The sequence below is a fragment of the Pan troglodytes genome, chromosome 17 (genome assembly GCF_028858775.2).
Source record: "Pan troglodytes isolate AG18354 chromosome 17, NHGRI_mPanTro3-v2.0_pri, whole genome shotgun sequence".
In the NCBI taxonomy this organism is placed as follows: Eukaryota; Metazoa; Chordata; class Mammalia; order Primates; family Hominidae; genus Pan; species Pan troglodytes.
In genome coordinates, this window is record NC_072415.2 from 24,622,125 (window position 1) to 24,641,509 (window position 19,385).

The 19,385-nt window shown below is 41.3% G+C and overlaps 1 protein-coding gene across 29 annotated transcripts in view; it reads left to right on the forward strand.

Moving 5' to 3' along the window:
- L3MBTL4 (L3MBTL histone methyl-lysine binding protein 4) overlaps positions 1–19,385 on the forward strand; it is a 470,574-nt gene that overhangs the window by 143,215 nt on the left and 307,974 nt on the right. For 25 of the 29 annotated variants that reach the window (XR_010152030.1, XR_010152029.1, XM_063795942.1 and 22 more), the window contains one exon: positions 13,072–13,163. The exons of 1 other annotated variant lie outside the window; for it this stretch is intronic. Coding sequence is in view for 21 of the 28 variants with exons in the window: in XM_063795942.1 (XP_063652012.1) it covers positions 13,072–13,163 (92 nt within the window). In the remaining 7 variants the exon portion in view is untranslated. Of the gene's footprint in view, positions 1–13,066; positions 13,164–13,279; positions 13,406–13,869; positions 13,984–19,385 lie in introns of those variants that run through there. 3 more of the 29 variants (XM_063795954.1, XM_016933339.4, XM_063795951.1) reach the window with 2 other exon arrangements.

Sequence of the window (19,385 nt, forward strand, 5' to 3'; positions counted from 1 at the left end):
TTTTAGCAAATGAAATAAGCAAGAAAATTAAATGAGCACTACAAACTTTGGAAAGAAGAGATTAAAAAATACATATATATGTGTTTATATATACATAGATATGTATTTGTATATATGTATACATGTATATATAAACACATATGTATGGTTCTGTTTATATGAATATATAAACACATATATATGGTTCCTCCGCTTAGCTGCATATTTACAGATGATAAGACACATATTTACACATGATAAGATTTTATACCTAGAAAACCCAGGAGAATCTAATGATAAACTATTGGAATTAATACAAGAATGTTGAAGTGGTGGGATATAAGATAAATACAAAAACTTATTATTACCTTTTCTGTATTTCAACCATCAGCACTTAGAAATTAAAATAGGAAAAATATTCCATTCATAATAGCAATACAATATAAAATATTTAGAGTAAGTTGAATAAGACATGGGAAGGGCCTTATATGAAGAAAACTGAAAAATCCTACTGAAGGATAGAAATTACTATTTGAATAAATGGAAAGCTATACCACAAAAATGACAGCTCTCTCACATTAATATTTATTTCACTTGTAAAATAGAATCTCAACTGGTTTTAATTTCAATTGAATAAAATATTTTTCTGCCTAAATCCCCAACATTCTGGTGGTATAGTAATAGAAACAGGAATCTGTGGAACAGGATAGAGAAACCAGAAGGAGATATGTGAGCATGTAATATACGAGAAAGATGGTAAGTCAGCTCAGGAGGACACAGCATAGATTTTTTATTTAATTGGTTATGCTTGCCCAAGTGGCCTTTTTCCGTGTAAAAATAAATTTCAAATAGATTAAAGACTTAGAAAATGTTTTATAAGAATATTTTTTTATTATACTTTAAGTTTTAGGGTACATGTGCACAATGTGCAGGTTACATATGTATACACGTGCCATGCTGGTGCGCTGCACCCACTAACTCGTCATCTAGCATTAGGTATATCTCCCAATGCTATCCCTCCCCCCTCCCCCCACCCCACAACAGTCCCCAGAGTGTGATGTTCCCCTTCCTTATGAGAATATTTTTAAGAGACATAATAAACACTCTAGGGTAAGGAAGAACTCAATCAAGAGTGGAAACTTGTACTCTAGAAATGAAATTATAGACATGTAAAAATCATTTTTTATTTAATCTGAAAATTTTGTTATTTTACTCTCATTTTTGAAGGATGTTTTCATTGGATATATGATTCTTACTTGACAGTTTTATGGCTTTCAGTGCTTTAAAGATGCAATTCTGTTCTTTTCTTGTCTTCCTTATTTCTCATAAGTCACCACATCTGAAATTTACAGAGCCGCTAACTGCTAGCATTTCCTATTTCTTTTCTTTGTCTTTATTTTTCTTCTTAACACTTACCGTTGTCTGACATGCCATGTATTTTACTTATTTGTCTTGTTTATTGTCTGTCTTCACCCACTAGAATTTATGATGGATACAGGTAGGGTTTTTTTTTAATGCTTTGTTTTGTGCTGGACTATAAGCTCTGAGCACATAGTAAGCATTCAATTAATATTTTTTGAATGAAAAATGAGGACTGGATGAATACTGTCCTCATGACAATGTTGATTACTCTGTCCACTGTATTCTTAGCCCTTAGCTCATATGTTTGCAATTGGATTTTCCTTGTATGATAGTTATCTAGTTCCTCCACTAAGCTGCAAGCTCTTTAGGGGCAAGAACCATATCTTATCCTTATTTGAGTCATTGTCACCTAACACAGGGTCTGTCTCATAGAAGGTACTGTAAGCCAAAAGGTACTGGAGACAGGTCTCAATCAATTTAAAAATTATTTTGCCAAGGTTAAGGCTGCGCCCTCAGGAGGTCCTGATGACATGGGCCTGAGGTGGTCCAGGCACAGCTTCATTTTATACATTTTAGGGAGACATAAGACATCAGTCAATATATGTAAGATGTACCTTGGCTTGATCTGGAAAGGCGGGACACCTCGAAGCAGGGAGGGAGCTCCTAGGTCATAGGTAGGTAAGAGACAAATGGTTCTGTTTCTCTGAGTTTCTAATTAGCCTTTCCAAAGGAAGCAATCAGATACACATTTATCTCAGTGAGCAGAGGGATGACTTTGAGTTCTGTCTGTCCTTTGTCCACGAGGAATTTCCTTGTGGACAAATTGTGAGGGAGGTATGTGGCTTTTTATCTTTGTAGCTATCTTATTTAGGAACAGAGTGGGAAGCAGGTTTGCCCTAAGCAGTTCCCAGCTTGACCTTTCCCTTTGGCTTAGTGATTTTGGGGTCCTGAGATTTCTTTTCCTTTCACAGTACTTAATAAGTGTTGGCTGAACCAATGAGCACCTCGCTTGGATTTTTTTCCCTTTGTCTTGCCATACATGAATAAAACATTGATGATTTCACTATTAATGCAATCTCATGATTGAGTATGGCTAAAAAACCTTGATGATTTCCCATTAATGCAATGTCATGATTGAGTTTGCCACATGTGAAGGTACCATTTTAGTGCATGTTTCCACATGCACACCTGTGAGCCTCGTCCTCATCACAAACTGTCCTCCAGCCTTCTCCTGCTTACCTGCAGGCCTGCCTGCATCGGCACACATTCCCTGTTTTCTCAGTGGAAACGATCCCGAGGCAAACCCTCCCACTTGCCCCTGATGTCACCTCTTTCTCCAGCCTCACATCCCTACTTTTTCCTGCATCTTCAGTCAAGCACTGTAGTCAGCCTCAGGTAAAGGCCACTGACGTCTTTCTAGTTAACTGAATTCAGTTGTCTTTGTTCAGTCCTCATGCTGTTTTACTTTTTAAATCAAATTTGACAGTGAAGTTCTCTACTTGAAAGCATTTCTACCTGCATTCCTCCCGTTTCTCTGGCTGCCCCTTCTCACTATCCTTTATGGTTGTTTTTCCTCCACCCACATCTTAAATGCTGCAGGTCACTAGGCTCCTCCTCTTGGCCGTACCAACCCCATGCTACACACACTCCCTGGGATTTCCTCTGCTTTAGTACCCTGCACACTGATGGGCACCAGATCCATGGTTCTAGCCTTGAACTTTCTCCTGCAATGTCTCTAGAGGGTTCCTCCTAAGTCTCCTTTAGATGCCTTTGGATTTCAAAGATTCAGCATCTCTGAAAATGTACTAAGCCCCCTCCTCTAGTTTTGTCTTGCATAGTGGCAGGCATAATCATAAATTCACTCTCCTAAGCAAGAAATGTCAGAGTCCTCTTTCTCATGTCATTGATTGTCCAGTTTTGTCACGTCTCATTCATATGGCTCTCTGCATTCTTTCTGCTCCTGTCAATCCTCACAGCATGGGGAAAGGGAGAGCTATCTCAAATCGAGACCTCGTCATATCATGCCTGCGTGCGCCATGATCTCCTTCCTCATATTTCTATGATCAGTCTTCCTTTCTTATTCTATACCGTGATCCCTAAAATTGCCATCAGTAGTATCTTTTTTAAAAAAATCAAAACATCCACAAAAACAATAGGCAGGGAAGAGGAGAAACAAGTCCAAAACTTACTGTGACATTTCTTTGCTTAAAGCATTCACTGGCTTCACAGTATATATAGACTGAAGACTGAAATTCTAAGCATGATGTTTAATCAGATGCTTTCTTTTGCAAGGAACAGAAATCACTCAAGCTTGCTCAAGTAATGGGCTGTAGTGCAAAAATGCATGTTTGGGGAGGATGGAGACTCATGGAAATTCAAGAACAGGGACTGTAGTCGGAATTCTGAGGCTATCCTGTCTGTAGGGCCACCTGCAACTGGAAGCTGGCCCTCATAGGGAGCAATAGTTCTCAAAGTTAGCTGCATCAGAATCACCTGGAGGGCTTGTGGAAACAGATTGCTGGGCCCTACTCCCAGAGTTTTTGATTCAGTAGAGGCCCACATTTTCACTGATGCTCCCAAATTTTTACTTCTAGCAATTTTCTGGGTGACACTGATGCTGCTGGTTTGGGTATCACACTTTGAGAACCTTAATCTTTAAGGCATGTAACATGGTTTGGGAAACCTTTGATGAGCTCCTTCAGAATTATTTGTTCCTTTCCTTTTCAGGTTTCTTCACATTATAGTAGAACAATGATTCTCAAACTTTAACATGCATTGTAATCACCTGGAAGGATTGTTTTAGTGGATTGCTGGTCCCAATCACAGTTTCTGATTCATTAAATCTGAGGTGTGGTCCCCACATTTGCGTTTCTAACAAGTTTGCAGGGATGACCACACTTTGCACTGGATGAATAAACTGTTGAGTCACGAGATCTTCACTCCGAAGTTCCCTTCTTGATCATACCCTCACACCTCCCAGCTCTTCCCTCTCCTTCAATTCTGTGGAATCTTATAAAAAATCCTGTTTTGTATTTTAGCTTTTACATTCTTTCTTGTTCTTTGTTGGTTGTCTTCTGACTTCCTTTGCCTCCCAGGCCAGTTGGGACTCTTCAGGCATTTTATCTCACATTCTCATGGCTTAGAGCCTCTCAGCCACTTGGCCATCTCCTCTTCAGCCCCCAGCTGTCCGCAAATGTAACCGCCTGCTCCCACTTCCGACTGTCATGAGCTGTTGGAGAAAGTCCCCTGGTGCTGGTCGCCTCCTCTGTAGAACCACCAGTTTAACGCAGTGGGGCTGTCAGAACTCTTCTATATTCCTTATATTCAGTCCTAGTTGAATTTTCCTAACTCTCCCTTTCCCCATGCTCCTGAAGGCACCGCTGTGACCTTTACTCTTAGCAGATGCCGTCCTACCTCATGAAGGAGGTGAGGGTATTTGGTAGGGTGCCCTCCCATCTTCTTCCCTAGCAGCCTAAAACTCCTCTGCTTTTAACCTCATTCACCACCTGCCTTTTTATCTCAGGGTCCTCCCCCTACCTGTGTTCCCAATGCTACCTGTCTGTTCTGCTTCTCTCTCCCGTCGATTATCCCTCTTTTCTGAGAGCCTTCTTTTTTTCTCTCTCTCTGGGTGCATTTCCCTCAACGGAAGAACTGAGACATCCTGTCTCCTGATATGCTTAACAGCAACAGTCAACGAAGACTTCCTTTCTCTTTTTCCCCGTCAAGAGCTTATGTCATCTGCCTCCCAGTTCATCTGCAAACTTCTCCAGTTGTTCCTTTCACGCTTTGACTTCTGCAGTCTGACTTTTGATCTCATCGCTCTGCTGAAATCTCTGCCTCTGCGGTCCCAGTGACACCCTGGCTGTCAGATCCAGCAGTTTCTCCCATCTGCATCTTACTTGGGCGAGCAGAGCCTTTAATGCTGCTGATCTCCCTGCCCCTGGAAAACCCTCTCCCAGGAGCCCCCAGGTCTCTGTCGCCTCCTTCCAATGCTGCCTCCCTCGTGCGCCTCCCCGACCTCACTCACGTCCGAGGAAGCGCCTCCCCTGACCTCGGCTCTTCTTCCTCGGAGTCATCCCCATGGCTGCCTCTGTTTGAAGAGCTTTGCATTGCCTTTTGTAAGAATGTGTGTTTTTTACAGATTATTACGTACACTTATCGTAGATTATTCCGGATACCAAAAGTTTAACGTCTCGGAAAATGACTCACACTTTCCTCCGCGTTCTGCGCTGGTCCCTCCACCTTTTCGGCCCTTCCTGGTGCCCGGCAGCTTCGGGACTATTTTGCCTTCTCCCTTTGCCGCCCCACCCTGTGCCTGTTGATCGAATTTCTGCATTTTCTCTCAATTCCCTTTCTACCTTTCTTTTTTATTGTAAATTGACAACTTATAAATTGTATTAATTTAGTGTGTACAAAGTGATACTATAATTTATAAATACAATGTGGAATAATTAAATAAAACTAGTTAACTAGCCATCACCTCAAATACTTAACATGTTTTTGCAGAGAGAACATTTGAAATTTACTTTCTTAGCAGTTTTGAAATGTACAATACTCTATTAACCACATTTACCATGGTGTGCAATAGAACTGAAAACCAAACAAAAACAAAAACAAACGAAAGACAAAACCAACCCCAAACCACTGCTCCGGTCTAACAGAGACTTTGTACCCTTCGACATTCATTTCACCGTTCCCCTCATGCCCCGCGGGCTCTGTAACCACAGAGGGCACTGCATGCCCCCCTTTGTTTAGGTCACACCCACACTGTCACTTGTTTGGACTATTGTGTTGCCATTCTCAGTCTCCACTGCCTGTCTCTCCATCCTTTTCATCCTTACCTAGTGCTGATTCATAGAGGAAGTTCTGCTGATATCACCTACCACTGGAAAGCCTCCAAGTGGTTCTCTAAACCACAAGATTAAAGACCAAACTGCTAGGCCAACTTTGAGAAAGCTGCATGGTCTTACGTTTGCCCCTCCAGCCCCTGCAGTGCAGCCTTCTGCTGAGTGGATCCCTGCAAACTTTGTGCTGAACCCTTCCCAGACTCTGGCATTTGCAGAAGCAGCTCTTTCTTTCCACTCTCCTGGCTTTGCCCATGCTGCTTCTCCCTGGATTGCTTGCCAAATTTCTCTTCGTCTCAAAGAGAATTGTCCTCCGGGAAGCTTTCTGTGTTCAGAGTAAATCCTCCTTCATTTTGATTCCAGACACATTGTTTGGGTTTCTTAACTGTGCATATTAGCACTTGTGTCTGCTTGTTTATTCGTCGAAACACTGAGTCCCACCATATGTCAGGTTATGGGTGATGGTTATCTGTCTACACGCCTGCCTCCCCAACTCGAGTAAATGCGGTGTGAGGGAGAAGTTGGATTCTCTCAGTACCTGCTTTGCCTGGGGAGACGAGCACTACATGAATTTAAATTCGGTAGTACTGAAATGAAAAGCAGCCTTACTGCGCACGTGAAAAATGTAGGGAGAGCATGGAAAGGGTCCCGTCACAGTGACCTGGCAGAGGGACTAAAATGTGAGTCTGCAGCTGTGACCTAAGCGGGGTATTGTTCAGCAGTGATCAGTTGTTCAGATTAGGAAGATCGTATCATTTCCAATTGGTACCACAAAAGAAGGCACTATTTATAACAGTGTGGTTGGTTGCCACTGACAGTTGTTTCTCACATATTTTAAGGCATTTCCTGATGGAGTCACGTGCAGCATAACTTTTGAAATGAAATGGAAATATTATCATGAAGGGTTGTGTTTATGGCTAATGGAATTGGGAAAGGGCCACTCTTAAGACATACCTGGTTGTATCCTTAAGAATGACAGTTGATTCATTCTTTACCCCTGCCATTTGCATTTTGGGTTCATAAAATTACTGATAAGTACTGTGCAGTTTCCTAGAACTGGATGTTCTTGTGGCCAAATCTGTCAGCCTTTGTCTTGCTTCACGAATCTCATTGCCTTAACGCATGGTCTTCGTTTTTTTCTTATGATTTTTATTTGTATATAAACATGTGCAGTTCTAAAGACAATGTTCATATAAACTGCGCTTAATTCATATTTAAAAAGTAATGTGTGATCATAACGATAATTTGACTTCTATTGTTGGATATTTAGATATCCAACTTTGTGCAGTTGTAAAGGCTGAATTTATTCCTTTTGCATTGTTAGAATAAAATATTAAAGTTGGGATGAATAGATCAGTGAATTATAACATCTTAATTTTTGGCTATAAATATATATTGTCGACATGATTTTCAAAAGGTTTTTTGTTTGTTTTTCTTTGTTTGTTTTTTGAGGCAGAGTCTCGCTCCGTCACCCAAGCTGGAGTGTAGTGTTGCGATCTTGGCTCACTGTACACTCTGCTTCCCGGGTTCACGCCATTCTCCTGCCTCAGCCTCCCGAGTAGCTGGAACTACAGGCACCCACCATCATTCCTGGCTAATTTTTTGTATTTTTAGTAGAGATGGGGTTTCACCATGTTAGGATGGTCTCGATCTCCTGACCTCGTGATCCGCCTGCCTCAGCCTCCCAAAGTGCTGGGATTACAGGTGTGAGCCACCGCGCTCGGCAACTTTCAAAAGTTTTAATCAAATTTACAAAGCCACCATCCATGAGTGACCTTATTCATTTTCCTGCAAACTTAATTTTATGGTGCTTTTAAACTTAAAAGTTACTAATTAAATTGGAATTTCTGTTCCATTTTGACTGTGTGTGCTAGAGTGAGTCAGCGGTGTCTAGTGGGGGTGCCCGAGCTAGGGATTTTGTTTACATACAGAGTTTTCCAGATGTGTGAACTGTGTGATCTCCATGAGCTTCAGCTTTTCAGAACAATAAAATAGGGCTATTAATCTAATATTCAATGTTGTAAATAACAAGTGAATATGTATACATTCACACATATGTGCTCACACACACACACACGTATACACATACACATATCCCAATCAGTACCTGGTATACATATGTATATATTAAGTGACAGGTAATATTTAATCAAATATATTTTGTTTATTATATAATGTTTGGCAGAAGGTTAATAATTGGAACATTTTGCTATAGCCAATGAATATAGTGAGAAGAAATGGAATTTAGGGTTTATGAAGTTGGTTTATGGAATATCTAATATTCCATAAAATGAGTGCCATATCTGTAGTATGTCTGAGAAAACAGCAGAAAAAAATAAATTTAGTGACTGAAGCAGTGTTGTCTCATAGCTGGTTCCTTCTGTCCAGGAAACTGAGAAATGAATTGGTCAAAATAGACACATTTGAATTCATATTTAAGGCCCAGAGTGCTATTCTGCCTGTCTTCCTTTCCTTTAATTCATTAAACAATTTTTTTTTTTTTTTTTTTGAGACAGAGTTTTGTTCTTATTGCCCAGGCTGGAGTGCAATGGCGCCATCTCGGCTCATTGCAATCTCTGCCTCCCGGGTTCAAGCGATTCTCCTATCTCAGCCTCCTGAGTAGCTGGGATTACAGGCTCCTGTCACTATGCCCGGCTAATTTTTGGTATTTTTAGTAGAAGCAGGGTTTCACCGTGTTGGCCAGGCTGGTCTTGAACTCCTGACCTCAGGTGATTCAACTGCCTTGGCCTCCCAAAATGCTGGGATTACAGGTGTGAGCCACCACTCCCGGGCCATTAAACAAATATTTATGGCAAGGCATGATTGTAGCTCCAGAGAAACAATGATGAAAATACCAAGACAGTTTCCCCTCCTTTTTAGAAGCTTATATTCTACTTCCAAGTAGAATATGGTTAATTTCAGCTAAAGTGCTTTCTGTGAAAAATGAAACAACATGGTGAGAAACAGAGGTGAGAGAATGCCTTTATAATTCAGTGACCAGGGAGGACCCGTCTACAGGCTCTGAGGTGCAAGCAAACTTGGTATTCCCTCATCTCACTTGCAGGCATGATGTCACTGAGTAATCCTCTTGCTTCACCAAAATATGCAATTCAATGAAAGTTTTTATTGCTTGATATTATGTATTCTTATTTTTGATCAATTTTAAAAGGTTCTTTGGTACATATGTGATCATAAAAGGAGGCCTTAGATAGAGTTTACTTTTGGTGAAGTGATAATGCATGACAATTGGAAATATGACTAAATGGAGAAATTACATGCAATCTTTTAAAGAACACAGCTGTTGTAGAAAATGAGATATCTGTATTTGCTTTAGAGCCAACACTGCTGTAATGTTTTTTGTAAAGCACATAACTGTAATGCAGCAAAATGCTTGTGTGGAAATTGGGATGTTGAATAGTCTTCCTGGAGCATCTTCAGGGTTTGTCAGATTGCTTTCTCTCTCTGGCAAAATAAAACATCTCGTGGCAGAAACAGTGCAAACCTTTAGGCGTTCTAATGGGCCAATGGACTGTGAGCTCCTTGATGGAAATCACACCATGACGTCTCAGTATTTCCAAACAATACAAGAAAATCCATCGATGACAATTCTGGTGTCTTATTTGATGATTAAAATGCTTTAAAAATTTCTCATACATTAGTAAGTGTATCTAGCAATAACGAGTTAGTGTTGTGACAGATAGTGAATATTAATGTCCATGCTTTTTTGAGTCTAATTTTTAGCTGTAAATTGATATGATGTTTTTCTTTATTAGCTATGTTTAAATTACTTCCCTTTGTTGTCAATAACATATATGGGTAGCAAAAGAAATAAAGTATATATGATTTATTTTTCATCTACTAGACAGCAGATTTTACTCACTTCAGTGGAAATGGATAAAATTTCCACGTAACATTTTCCTGCACACTTGTCACATTAACAGGGGCTCAGAAATTATTATTATTATTACTATTATTATTATTATTATTATTTTATTTTTTTCTGAGACGGAGTTTCACTCTGTCGCCCAGGCTGGAGTGCAATGGCGCGATCTTCATTCACTGCAACCTCTGCCTCCCAGGTTCAAGCAATTCTCCTGCCTCAGCCTCCCAAGTAGCTGGGATTATAGGCATGCACCATTATACCTGGCTAATTTTGTATTTTTAGGAGAGATGGGGTTTCACCATGTTGACCAGGCTGGTCTCGAACTCCTGATCTCCGGTGATCCACCTGCCTCAGCTTCCCAAGTGCTGGGATTACAGGCGTAAGCCACTGCACCTGGCCAGAAATTTTTTAACGACAAAAAGTTTACATGAATTATTCCTGCCCAATTGATGGATTTTGTGTTTGTTATTCAGTCAGATTGTTGTATTGTCTCGAGAGGTTTCAGATGTTCTAGTGAGAGGTGCATCTTACCTCCTGTCATCTCTGGTGCTGATGCAGCACTGACCTTTTACCATCTGCATCTTCTTCTGGAACATTCACAGCAAAGATAGATGCTAAAATTAGGACTCAGTGATTTCTGATGAGTATTCTCCAAGGATGTGTGTGTGTATAGCTAAGTAGTAATACTTGTAGATAATTTTTAAAATATAGATTGTGTTAAATAAAGAAAGAATATTTATGTCAATCTTGCCATCCACATGTAGCCACTGTTAGTATTCTGCTGTTTCTTTCCAATTGCTTTTCTACGTGAATGTGTTTGGTTGTGTGGACATACATATGCCTGTTGCTTAGCACATAGAAGGTGCTGTATAAATATGTGAATAAATGAATGTCTTAATATATGGAATAACTTGTATAATATATATGTATGTATGTTATTTTATTTTTAAATGAGAAATAATTGTATATATTTATGGGGTAAAATGTAATTTTTGAAATATGCTTGTGGAATGATTATATCAAGTGAATTAACATATCCGTCACCTCACATACTTATGTTTTTTGTCATGAGAATATTTAAAATCTATTCTTTTTAGCAGTTTTGAGGTATATAACATTATTCACTATAGTCAGCATGCTGTGGAACATATCTCTAAAGCTTATACCTGCTGTCTAACTGGAACATTGTATCCTTTGGGCAACATCTCCCCATTCCCGATTCCTTTCTCATCCAGCCTCTGGTAACCACCTTTCTAAGCACTGCTTCAATGAGTTTGACTTTTTTTATGGCATGTCTATAAGATCATGCAGTATTTATTTTTCTGTGCCTAACTTATTTCACTGTGCCTAACTTATTTCACTTAGCATAAGTAAGGACACAAAACAGCAGATATGATCTAAATAGACACCATTTTGTGTCTTTACTTAGTTTTTTTACTTAACCCAGATAATTCTCAAAATATATTAAATACATAAAACATAAAAATATAGTTTTCGATAACCTCAGAATCATATATGTATGTATGTACAATAGTTTCTTTAACCTCCTTCCCATATTAATACTACCTTGCATTTTGCTGTTATTTTGTGATGTACATTTTTACCATCAACTTTTGTCAGTGCTTAACTACTCTCTTAGTATGTAATCCTAGAGAAGAAGTTACTGGGGAGTAGAATGTAAGCCTGAGATAACTATTAATCCTTTTTGCCAGCTTTTGTTATTCAAAAATGATAATTTTGTTGAATTACAAAGATTAGCTATTCATCTAGAAAATTTGGAAAGCAGAAAAAGAAAGCACAAAGAAAATTGGGAAGGAATTATTTATAATTCTGGCACTTAAGATGATTTCATTTGAATGTTTTTGATTTATGTAAGTTTAGTCTTATTTAATCTATTACACATTTACCAAAAATGATGATTTAATCTATTACACATTTACCAAAAATGATCAATTTGTTTCCTTAACTGCTTCTTTTTCCTACTTAGTAGTATATCATTACATAGTCCTTCTCTGCCTTCAGACAGTTGTCTACAAAGCAATTTACTGGCTGGTTTTGAAAGGGCATGTCCGTGTAACGCGTTTAATTACCTCCTCCTTTGTGGACATTTACTTTGTTTCCAGTGTTTAATTTGATGTGGGATTCTAGGAAAAAAACTCCTGTGTTTTGCCCCTTGGGCGTGTCTACTGTGATTGCATTAAGACAAATTCCTAGGAGAATTGCTGGTTCAACTTTTAGGAACGATTTTTTTTCCCCAAGATGAGATTTCGCTCTTGTGGCACAGGCTGGAGTGCAGTAGTGCGATCTCGGCTCACTGCAACCTCCACCTCCTGGGTTCAAGCAATTCTCCTGCTTCAGCTTTCCGAGTAGCTGGGATTACAGGCACCCGCCACGATGCCCAGCTAATTTTTGTATTTTTAGTAGAGATGGAGTTTCACCATATTGGCCAGGCGGGTCTCAAACTCTTGACCTCAGGTGATCCACCTGCCTTGGCCTCCCGAAGTGCTGGGATTACAGGCGTGAGTCACCACGCCAGGCCAGGAACGATTTTTAAGCTTTGACAAATACTGCCACATTAGCTTTCCACAGGTTGTGCCAATTGACATTCACAGCAAAAAGAAGTATGAAAGTGGAAGGAGATTATAAAAAACTTTAGACTATTAACTGTAAAATTAGCTAAATCACTTTCCAGAAAGCCTGTGCCTGTTCACCCTCTTAGAGAGGAGCAAGGATGGTACCTAACTTGAGAGTTCACTAGGCATTTTCTAGAGGGTGGGACATATTCATTAGCCTGGTCCGAAACAGGAAGAGCTGAATATGGAGTGGTTAGGTGATTTTACTAAACGTTCATATGAATTGAGAGAGAAGACTCTTCTTAGTTGCTGGGTCTTTCAACTACCAATTTAACTAATTAGCCTGCTTCTTGAGTTTATTGTCAAGTAAGTTTTATTATTTTCCTGTCACTAATCATTTTGAGAAAAGTCATTGTGTTTTCTCTTCCAGTCCCTTCAGCGGCTGCACAGGGAGCATGGTCTTGGGAGTGGTACTTGAAAGAACAGAAGGCTGTCGCAGCACCTGTTGAGCTGTTTTCCAAGGTCAGCCACTGAAGGACTTATATTTTTGCAAGGAAGCAACACTTAAGAGGTTTAGTTTAAATGAAATGACTTTCCTAGATAGCCCATCAACTTATTTGAATTATTTGTAGGCTCTGCTGGAAAATGACCCCACAAACCTAATCAGAGCTTTAGTGTTTCAGAGTGGGCTGGAGCCTGGCGCCGCCACCTGCCAGCTCTGTGACCTTGGGCAAGTCATTCAGTTCAGTTTCCTCATCCATGAGGTAGGAAAGGTTCCCTACCTTTCTCCTTGGGTGGTTGGAGGACTAAATCAGTTGTACCCGTAAAGGATATAGGATGCAATGTGCATACTATAAATGCTCAAGAAAGTGTTAGGTTTTACTTCTATTAGCCAGTATTACCTGCAGTTAGAGGGATCTGTTTGGATGTGTTTCTAAGAGTGGTGAGTCAAGCAAGATGTTAGAGAAGACATTGAAACCCCTGAATCCTGGCATACATGACTAGAAAGGTGAACAGAGCAGCTGGTGTAGACTTCCTTGACCATCTGCTAGCACCAGGGCCTTACAGGGGATCATCTTTACCCAAGACACCAAATCTTCTGATAGTCTTTTTGCTCTTCTTGGTCTGAGTTTTAGATGTTTTGGGGAAATTTATATGCATCAGATTTACCTCGTTACTTTACTTTTTTTTTTTTTCTTTTTCTTTTCTTTTTTTTTGTGAAACGGAGTCTGGCTCTATCGCCAGGCTGGAGTGCAGTGGCATGATCTTGGCTTGCAGCAACCTCCAACTCCCTGGTTCAAGCGATTCTCCTGCCTCAGCATCTGAGAAGCTGGGATTACAGGTGCGTGCCACCACGCCCAGCTAATTTTTGTATTTTTAGTAGAGACGGGGTTTTGCTGTGTTGGCCAGGGTGGTCTCCATCTCCTGACATCATGATCCGCCTGCCTCGGCCTCCCAAAGTGCCGGGGATTACAGGCATAAGCCGCTGTGCCCAGCCCATTTCTTTACAGCAGGAAACTACAACTTTTTATTTGGTTTACTTTTCATGACATCTGTTGAGTTACATCTAGTATTTGTTAGCATGTGAAAGGGCCAGCATTTGTAATCCTGGATATGGCAGTGGGACAGGGAAGAAGAGGTATAGCGAAGAGGAAAAGAAAGGGAAACCAAATGCAGACCCCTCGTGTTCAAGCAATGATGCATGTCCTTTTGTTGGATAGGTGGTATGCTTCACTAACAAACAGTATGAAGGTCATACCATGGAAAATGAGACATCTAGAGCAGCGTTCTTAACCCAGCCTTTGCACCATCTACTTTTGTGAGCTTTGGAGAGCACAGCGTGGGTCTTCCTGAGACCTACTAAATCAGACCCTCAGGGGCTGGGCCTGGAAATGTGTAGCTTGAGAACCTCCTGCATTCTTTGTGCAGGTTTGAGGCTGACTACCATAGAAGGTTTAAGAACTGTACAGTTTCTGTCTAGGAGTCAGGTCCATGTTTCCCCACATTGCTTTCACCTGATAAGACTTAGGGGGTTTCTTCCATCAAAAGGTGCAAGCTCAGTAAGGTAAGGGATTTTCCTACATGTATCCCGGCATTGCCTGCTGTGTTGAGTGTGCTCAGATGATCAGTCGCTGTTGAGTGACTTCTAGGGAAACTCTTCTCGCTTCTGAGTGTAAAGATCTTTGAAGGTGGTTGGCTGGGACCAGGGCAGTTCAGTGTAGCTCACAGTCACCTTGCCCTTTCCCCGCTGCGCCTTCCTGCCCTTGCCACAGGGCCACTGCAGGTTGGGAGGGGAGAACAGAGTGGGCCGAAACAGAAGCTGCCTGAGAACTATCAGGCACTGTGACACCCAAGGGCAGAGGTAGCGGGGTCAAGGTCCAGGATTTGAGGTTGAGCCAAAGAACATAGGTGAGGTTTGCGCCCCGATGGCTGCTGTGGCTTAGGAGTCACACCTGTGCTGTGTCCTCAGATCAGGGTCCTAGGGCAAGGGTCCTTTCTTACACCCCACCCCCCCACTCTGCCGCCAGGATTAAATCAGATGTTTGGGTGTTAAGGGTGACGTGTGGACTAATTTTCAGAGCAAGGAAAGTTTTGGCTGATGGCAGCCAAGTGCTAGATTCCCTGTCCAGCTCCTGTGTTGCCCCACATCTCAGCCCGTCAGGGTATTAACATTATTCTAGAGCTTCTTCTCTGAGATCCTTTAAGCCCCATCAGCCAGAGCAAGAACACCTGCAGGACTGAGAATTTCTCCTTCAGATTTTCCCTTATGACCTGGTGTTAACTAAAAAAAGACCAAAAGGACAAATGTAGGATTTCTGTTCCTGAAATAAATCCTTATGATGGTGTTGGGAATGGTGTGATCATAGGCTCTGGGTCATGTAGCTTTCCCCCTTGACTTTATAGAGAGATGACAAAAGAGGTGCTGGAAGGCAGTAAGTGGGAGGGGCACAACGTTGTGGGACATACAGACAGGAGTGGGCCCCCTTGGCAGGGTGGAGAGAGTTGGAGAGACTCTTTGAAGGAGGCGGGTGGTGAGCAGGTGATGCACCCTTTGATGATTCTTTGGCTAAGGACTTTCTCAAGCTTTTGAACTCTAATATTTGTCATCTCTGAAAGTAACAGCAAAGCGTTAGTGTGTGAGAAAACAGACATGTTTGACAAGTTGGACTGCCTTTCTCTCCAGTCATAATCTAACACTCAAGCTGCCCACGTGTTTAAGACTCTGTGTGTGCAAAGTGCCATGTAAGACTGGCCAAAACACTAAAGAACGTATGACATGGTGTCTTAGGATCTTGCGGGCTAGTTGGGATATGATATGCCCATAATAACACAGCAACAATCTGAGGTAGAATGTTAATTGCCCACAAGTAATGAATTTATGAGGAATTCCATGTGTGAGATGAGACCTCATTCGACCCTGAATGCGGAGAGAATTAAGCTCACCAATTATTACGTCTGATTTGCCCTAATAACCAAAGAAGATGCTTGTGTTCAAGATCACAATGTTACTCTAACTTGAATTTGTATTTTCAGATGAAATAAGCATTGTCTATAATTAAAAATAGGTTTTAATATAATCAAAAAGGCAGATGGTTCATGTCAGCTTTCCAAGAAAGAGCATCAGACTAAACTCAATTTTATATTGACATTGTGTTTTTGACTATTAATGTTCATTTTCATTGTGTAAATATTAGTATAATGTTGTTCAGGTCAGCCAGCTGAGATGGAACCCTTCAGCTTTTGACACCGAAATGTTGAAAATAAAACTTAATTCTATGCTTAGAAAACCCTAAAGATTCTGCCAAAAGGCTCCTGGGACTGATAAATGAATTCAGTAAAGTTTCAGGATACAAAATCAGTCTACAAAAGTCAGTAGCATTTCTATACACCAATAATGTTCAAGCTGAGAGAAAATCAAGAACACAATCCCAATTACAATAGGCACACACAGAGAAAAATATCTAGGAATACATTTAACCAAGAAGGTGAAAGATCTTTTCAAGGAGAACTACAAAACACGGCTAAAAGAAATCAAAGATGACATATAAACAACTGGAAAAACATTCCATGCTCATAGGTGGGAAGAATCAATATCATTAAAGTGGCCATACTCCCCAAAGCAATCTATAGATTAAACATTATTCCTATCAAACTACCAATGTCATTTTTCACAGAACCAAAAAAACTTACTCTAAAATTCACAAGGAACTAAAAAGGAGCCCAAATAGTGAAAGCAATCCTAAGCAAAAATAACAAAGCATCATATTACCTGACTTCAGACTATACTGCAAGGCTACAGAAACCAAACAGCATGGTACTGGTACAAAAACACATACATAGAACAATGGAACAGAATAAAGAGCCCAGAAATAAAGCTGCACATGTACAGCCATCTTATCTTTGACAAAGCTGACAGAAAAAAAGCAATGGGGAAAGGACTCCCTATTCAATAAATGGTGCTGGGATAGCTGGCTAGCCATATACAGAAGATTAAAACTAGACCCCCTACCTTTCACCATATACAAAAACTAAATCAAGATGAATTAATAATTTAAATGTAAGACCTCAAACTATAAGAGTTCTAAAAGAAAACCTAGGAGACACCATTCTCAGCATTGGTCTTGAGAAAGAATTTATGACTAAATCCTCAAAAGCAATTACAGCAAAAACAAAATTTGACAACTGAGACCTAATTAAACTAAAGGGCTTCTGCACTGCAAAAGAAACCATCAACAGAGTAAAGAGACAACCTACAGAACGGGAGAAAATATTCACAAACAATGCAGATGACAAAGATCTAATATATCCAGAATCTATAAGGAACTAGATTCAATAAGCAAAAACCAATTAACCCATTAAAAATGGGCAAAAGAAGAATGAAGGAGATGGAGAAGGAGAAAGGAGAAGAAAAAAGAAGAAAAAGTAAAAAATAAAAAATGGGCAAAAGACATGAACAGACACTTCTCAAAAGAAGACATACAAGTGGCCAACAAACATAAAAAATGCTCAACATCACTAATCATCAGAGAAATGCAAATTAAAACCACAACGAGATACCATCTCACACAAGCCAGAATGCTTATTATTATAAAGTCAAAAAACAACAGATACTTGCAAGGCTGCAGAGAAAGAAAGGCACATGGAGTTGCATGTGCATTGCAGCACTATTCACCATAGCAAAGACATTGAATTGACCTAGGTGCCCATCAATGGTGTCATCCTCTTTCCATTGTTGTTCCTGTTCTGTTTCTGAGCCTGGTCTGAGTGACTTCTCATGGGTTGTCTCTCTCCCAAATTATTCTTCTGTGGCCTTTGCAGTCCTGCCTGTGGTAAAACAAATTATGCAATTTTCCCAAGAGCTCAACACATCGTTCCCTCCTCCCTGTGGCCAGGTGCACACCTGCTTCCCCCGGGCACTCTGCCTCCTGGGTGCCCCTGTGCCACGTCCACTTCTCCCTCTGGGTGCAGGCAGGCCTAGCCTACTCCAGCTCCCAACCACTCCTTTCTTACCCTATTTCCACTTGCATGCCCAACCCTCCCTTCTTGGTGATTTATGCAGTCGTAACACTGCTATTTCCACTCTTGCTGCCTCAATAGGGTGTGTGTGCATGTGTGCCTGCTCACACTGTTCACCTCCCTCTGCTCTCTCCCCTCCTCCACCCTCTCCCACCCAGTCCTGTTCTCACCCTGGGACATTTCTTTGCCCATGTGACAGTCCATCCACCTCCTAAGACCTTGGGTGCCTCCATGCCAGGAACCGGTGCCCCCTTTTCAGTTCAACCCATCTGCCTTCGTGACCACACTGGCATAAGTCACAGTTGAACCTCCTCTGCAATGGTAAACTTTAATCTCACCATCTGGTTTTGTCCACTGTCTTTCCAGACTTTTCTGTCCCTTATTCTTACAGCACCACTTTTTCTTTTAAGACTTGTAGTTCCTTTGTTGTCTCCCTCCTGGCTTCACATTTTCCCTGGCCAGCTCAGCCCAGTTCCTTCATGTCAGCCATTCTCTTGCCAGGATCTTCAGTCCCTTGCCTCCCTGCTATCCTCTCCCCATCCATGCCCACTGCAATCCCAGCTCCTGACTAATGCATATTCACTGCCTAACTTCTCTACCCCAGGTGCCAAGCACTGCTGAGTAGGAACCATGAGGCCTTGCAGATAGCTGTGGCCCTGCAGATGCACAGCCTCAGCGTGCAGGCATTGTCTGGCCGTCCTTCTGTGTTGTTAGTCTGGGCTCTCCCTGCTCCCTAGGAAAGCAGGTCTATGCTGGCAGGCATCTTTCCTCCCACCTGAAGCCTTCAGTCCCTTACTGCATGTGGTGAGACCTTCCACTGCCCCCTGCAGACCATCACTCAGCACACCTGTTCCTGCCCCTTTCCCCTGTGGTCCTGGAAGAAGTGTCCCTTCTCTCCAGCCTCCTGCACCTGTGCTCTGCATCCTTTCCATTCCTGCCTTTCTAGAGATCTTACTCCATCAGTTATCTCAGGGCCTGCCTGTAAGCTGACATTTCTTCTCTTTTGAACATTTCCTTTTAGAGCCGGGCGATGTGGCTCATGCCTCTAATCCCAGCATTTTGGGAGGCTGAGGTGGGTGGATCACCTGAGGTCGGGAGTTAGAGACCAGCCTGACCAACATAGAGAAACCCCGTCTCTACTAAAAATACAAAATTAGCTGGGTGTAGTGGTGCGTGCCTGTAATCCCAGCTGCTCCGGAGGCTGAGGCAGGAGAATCGCTTGAGCCC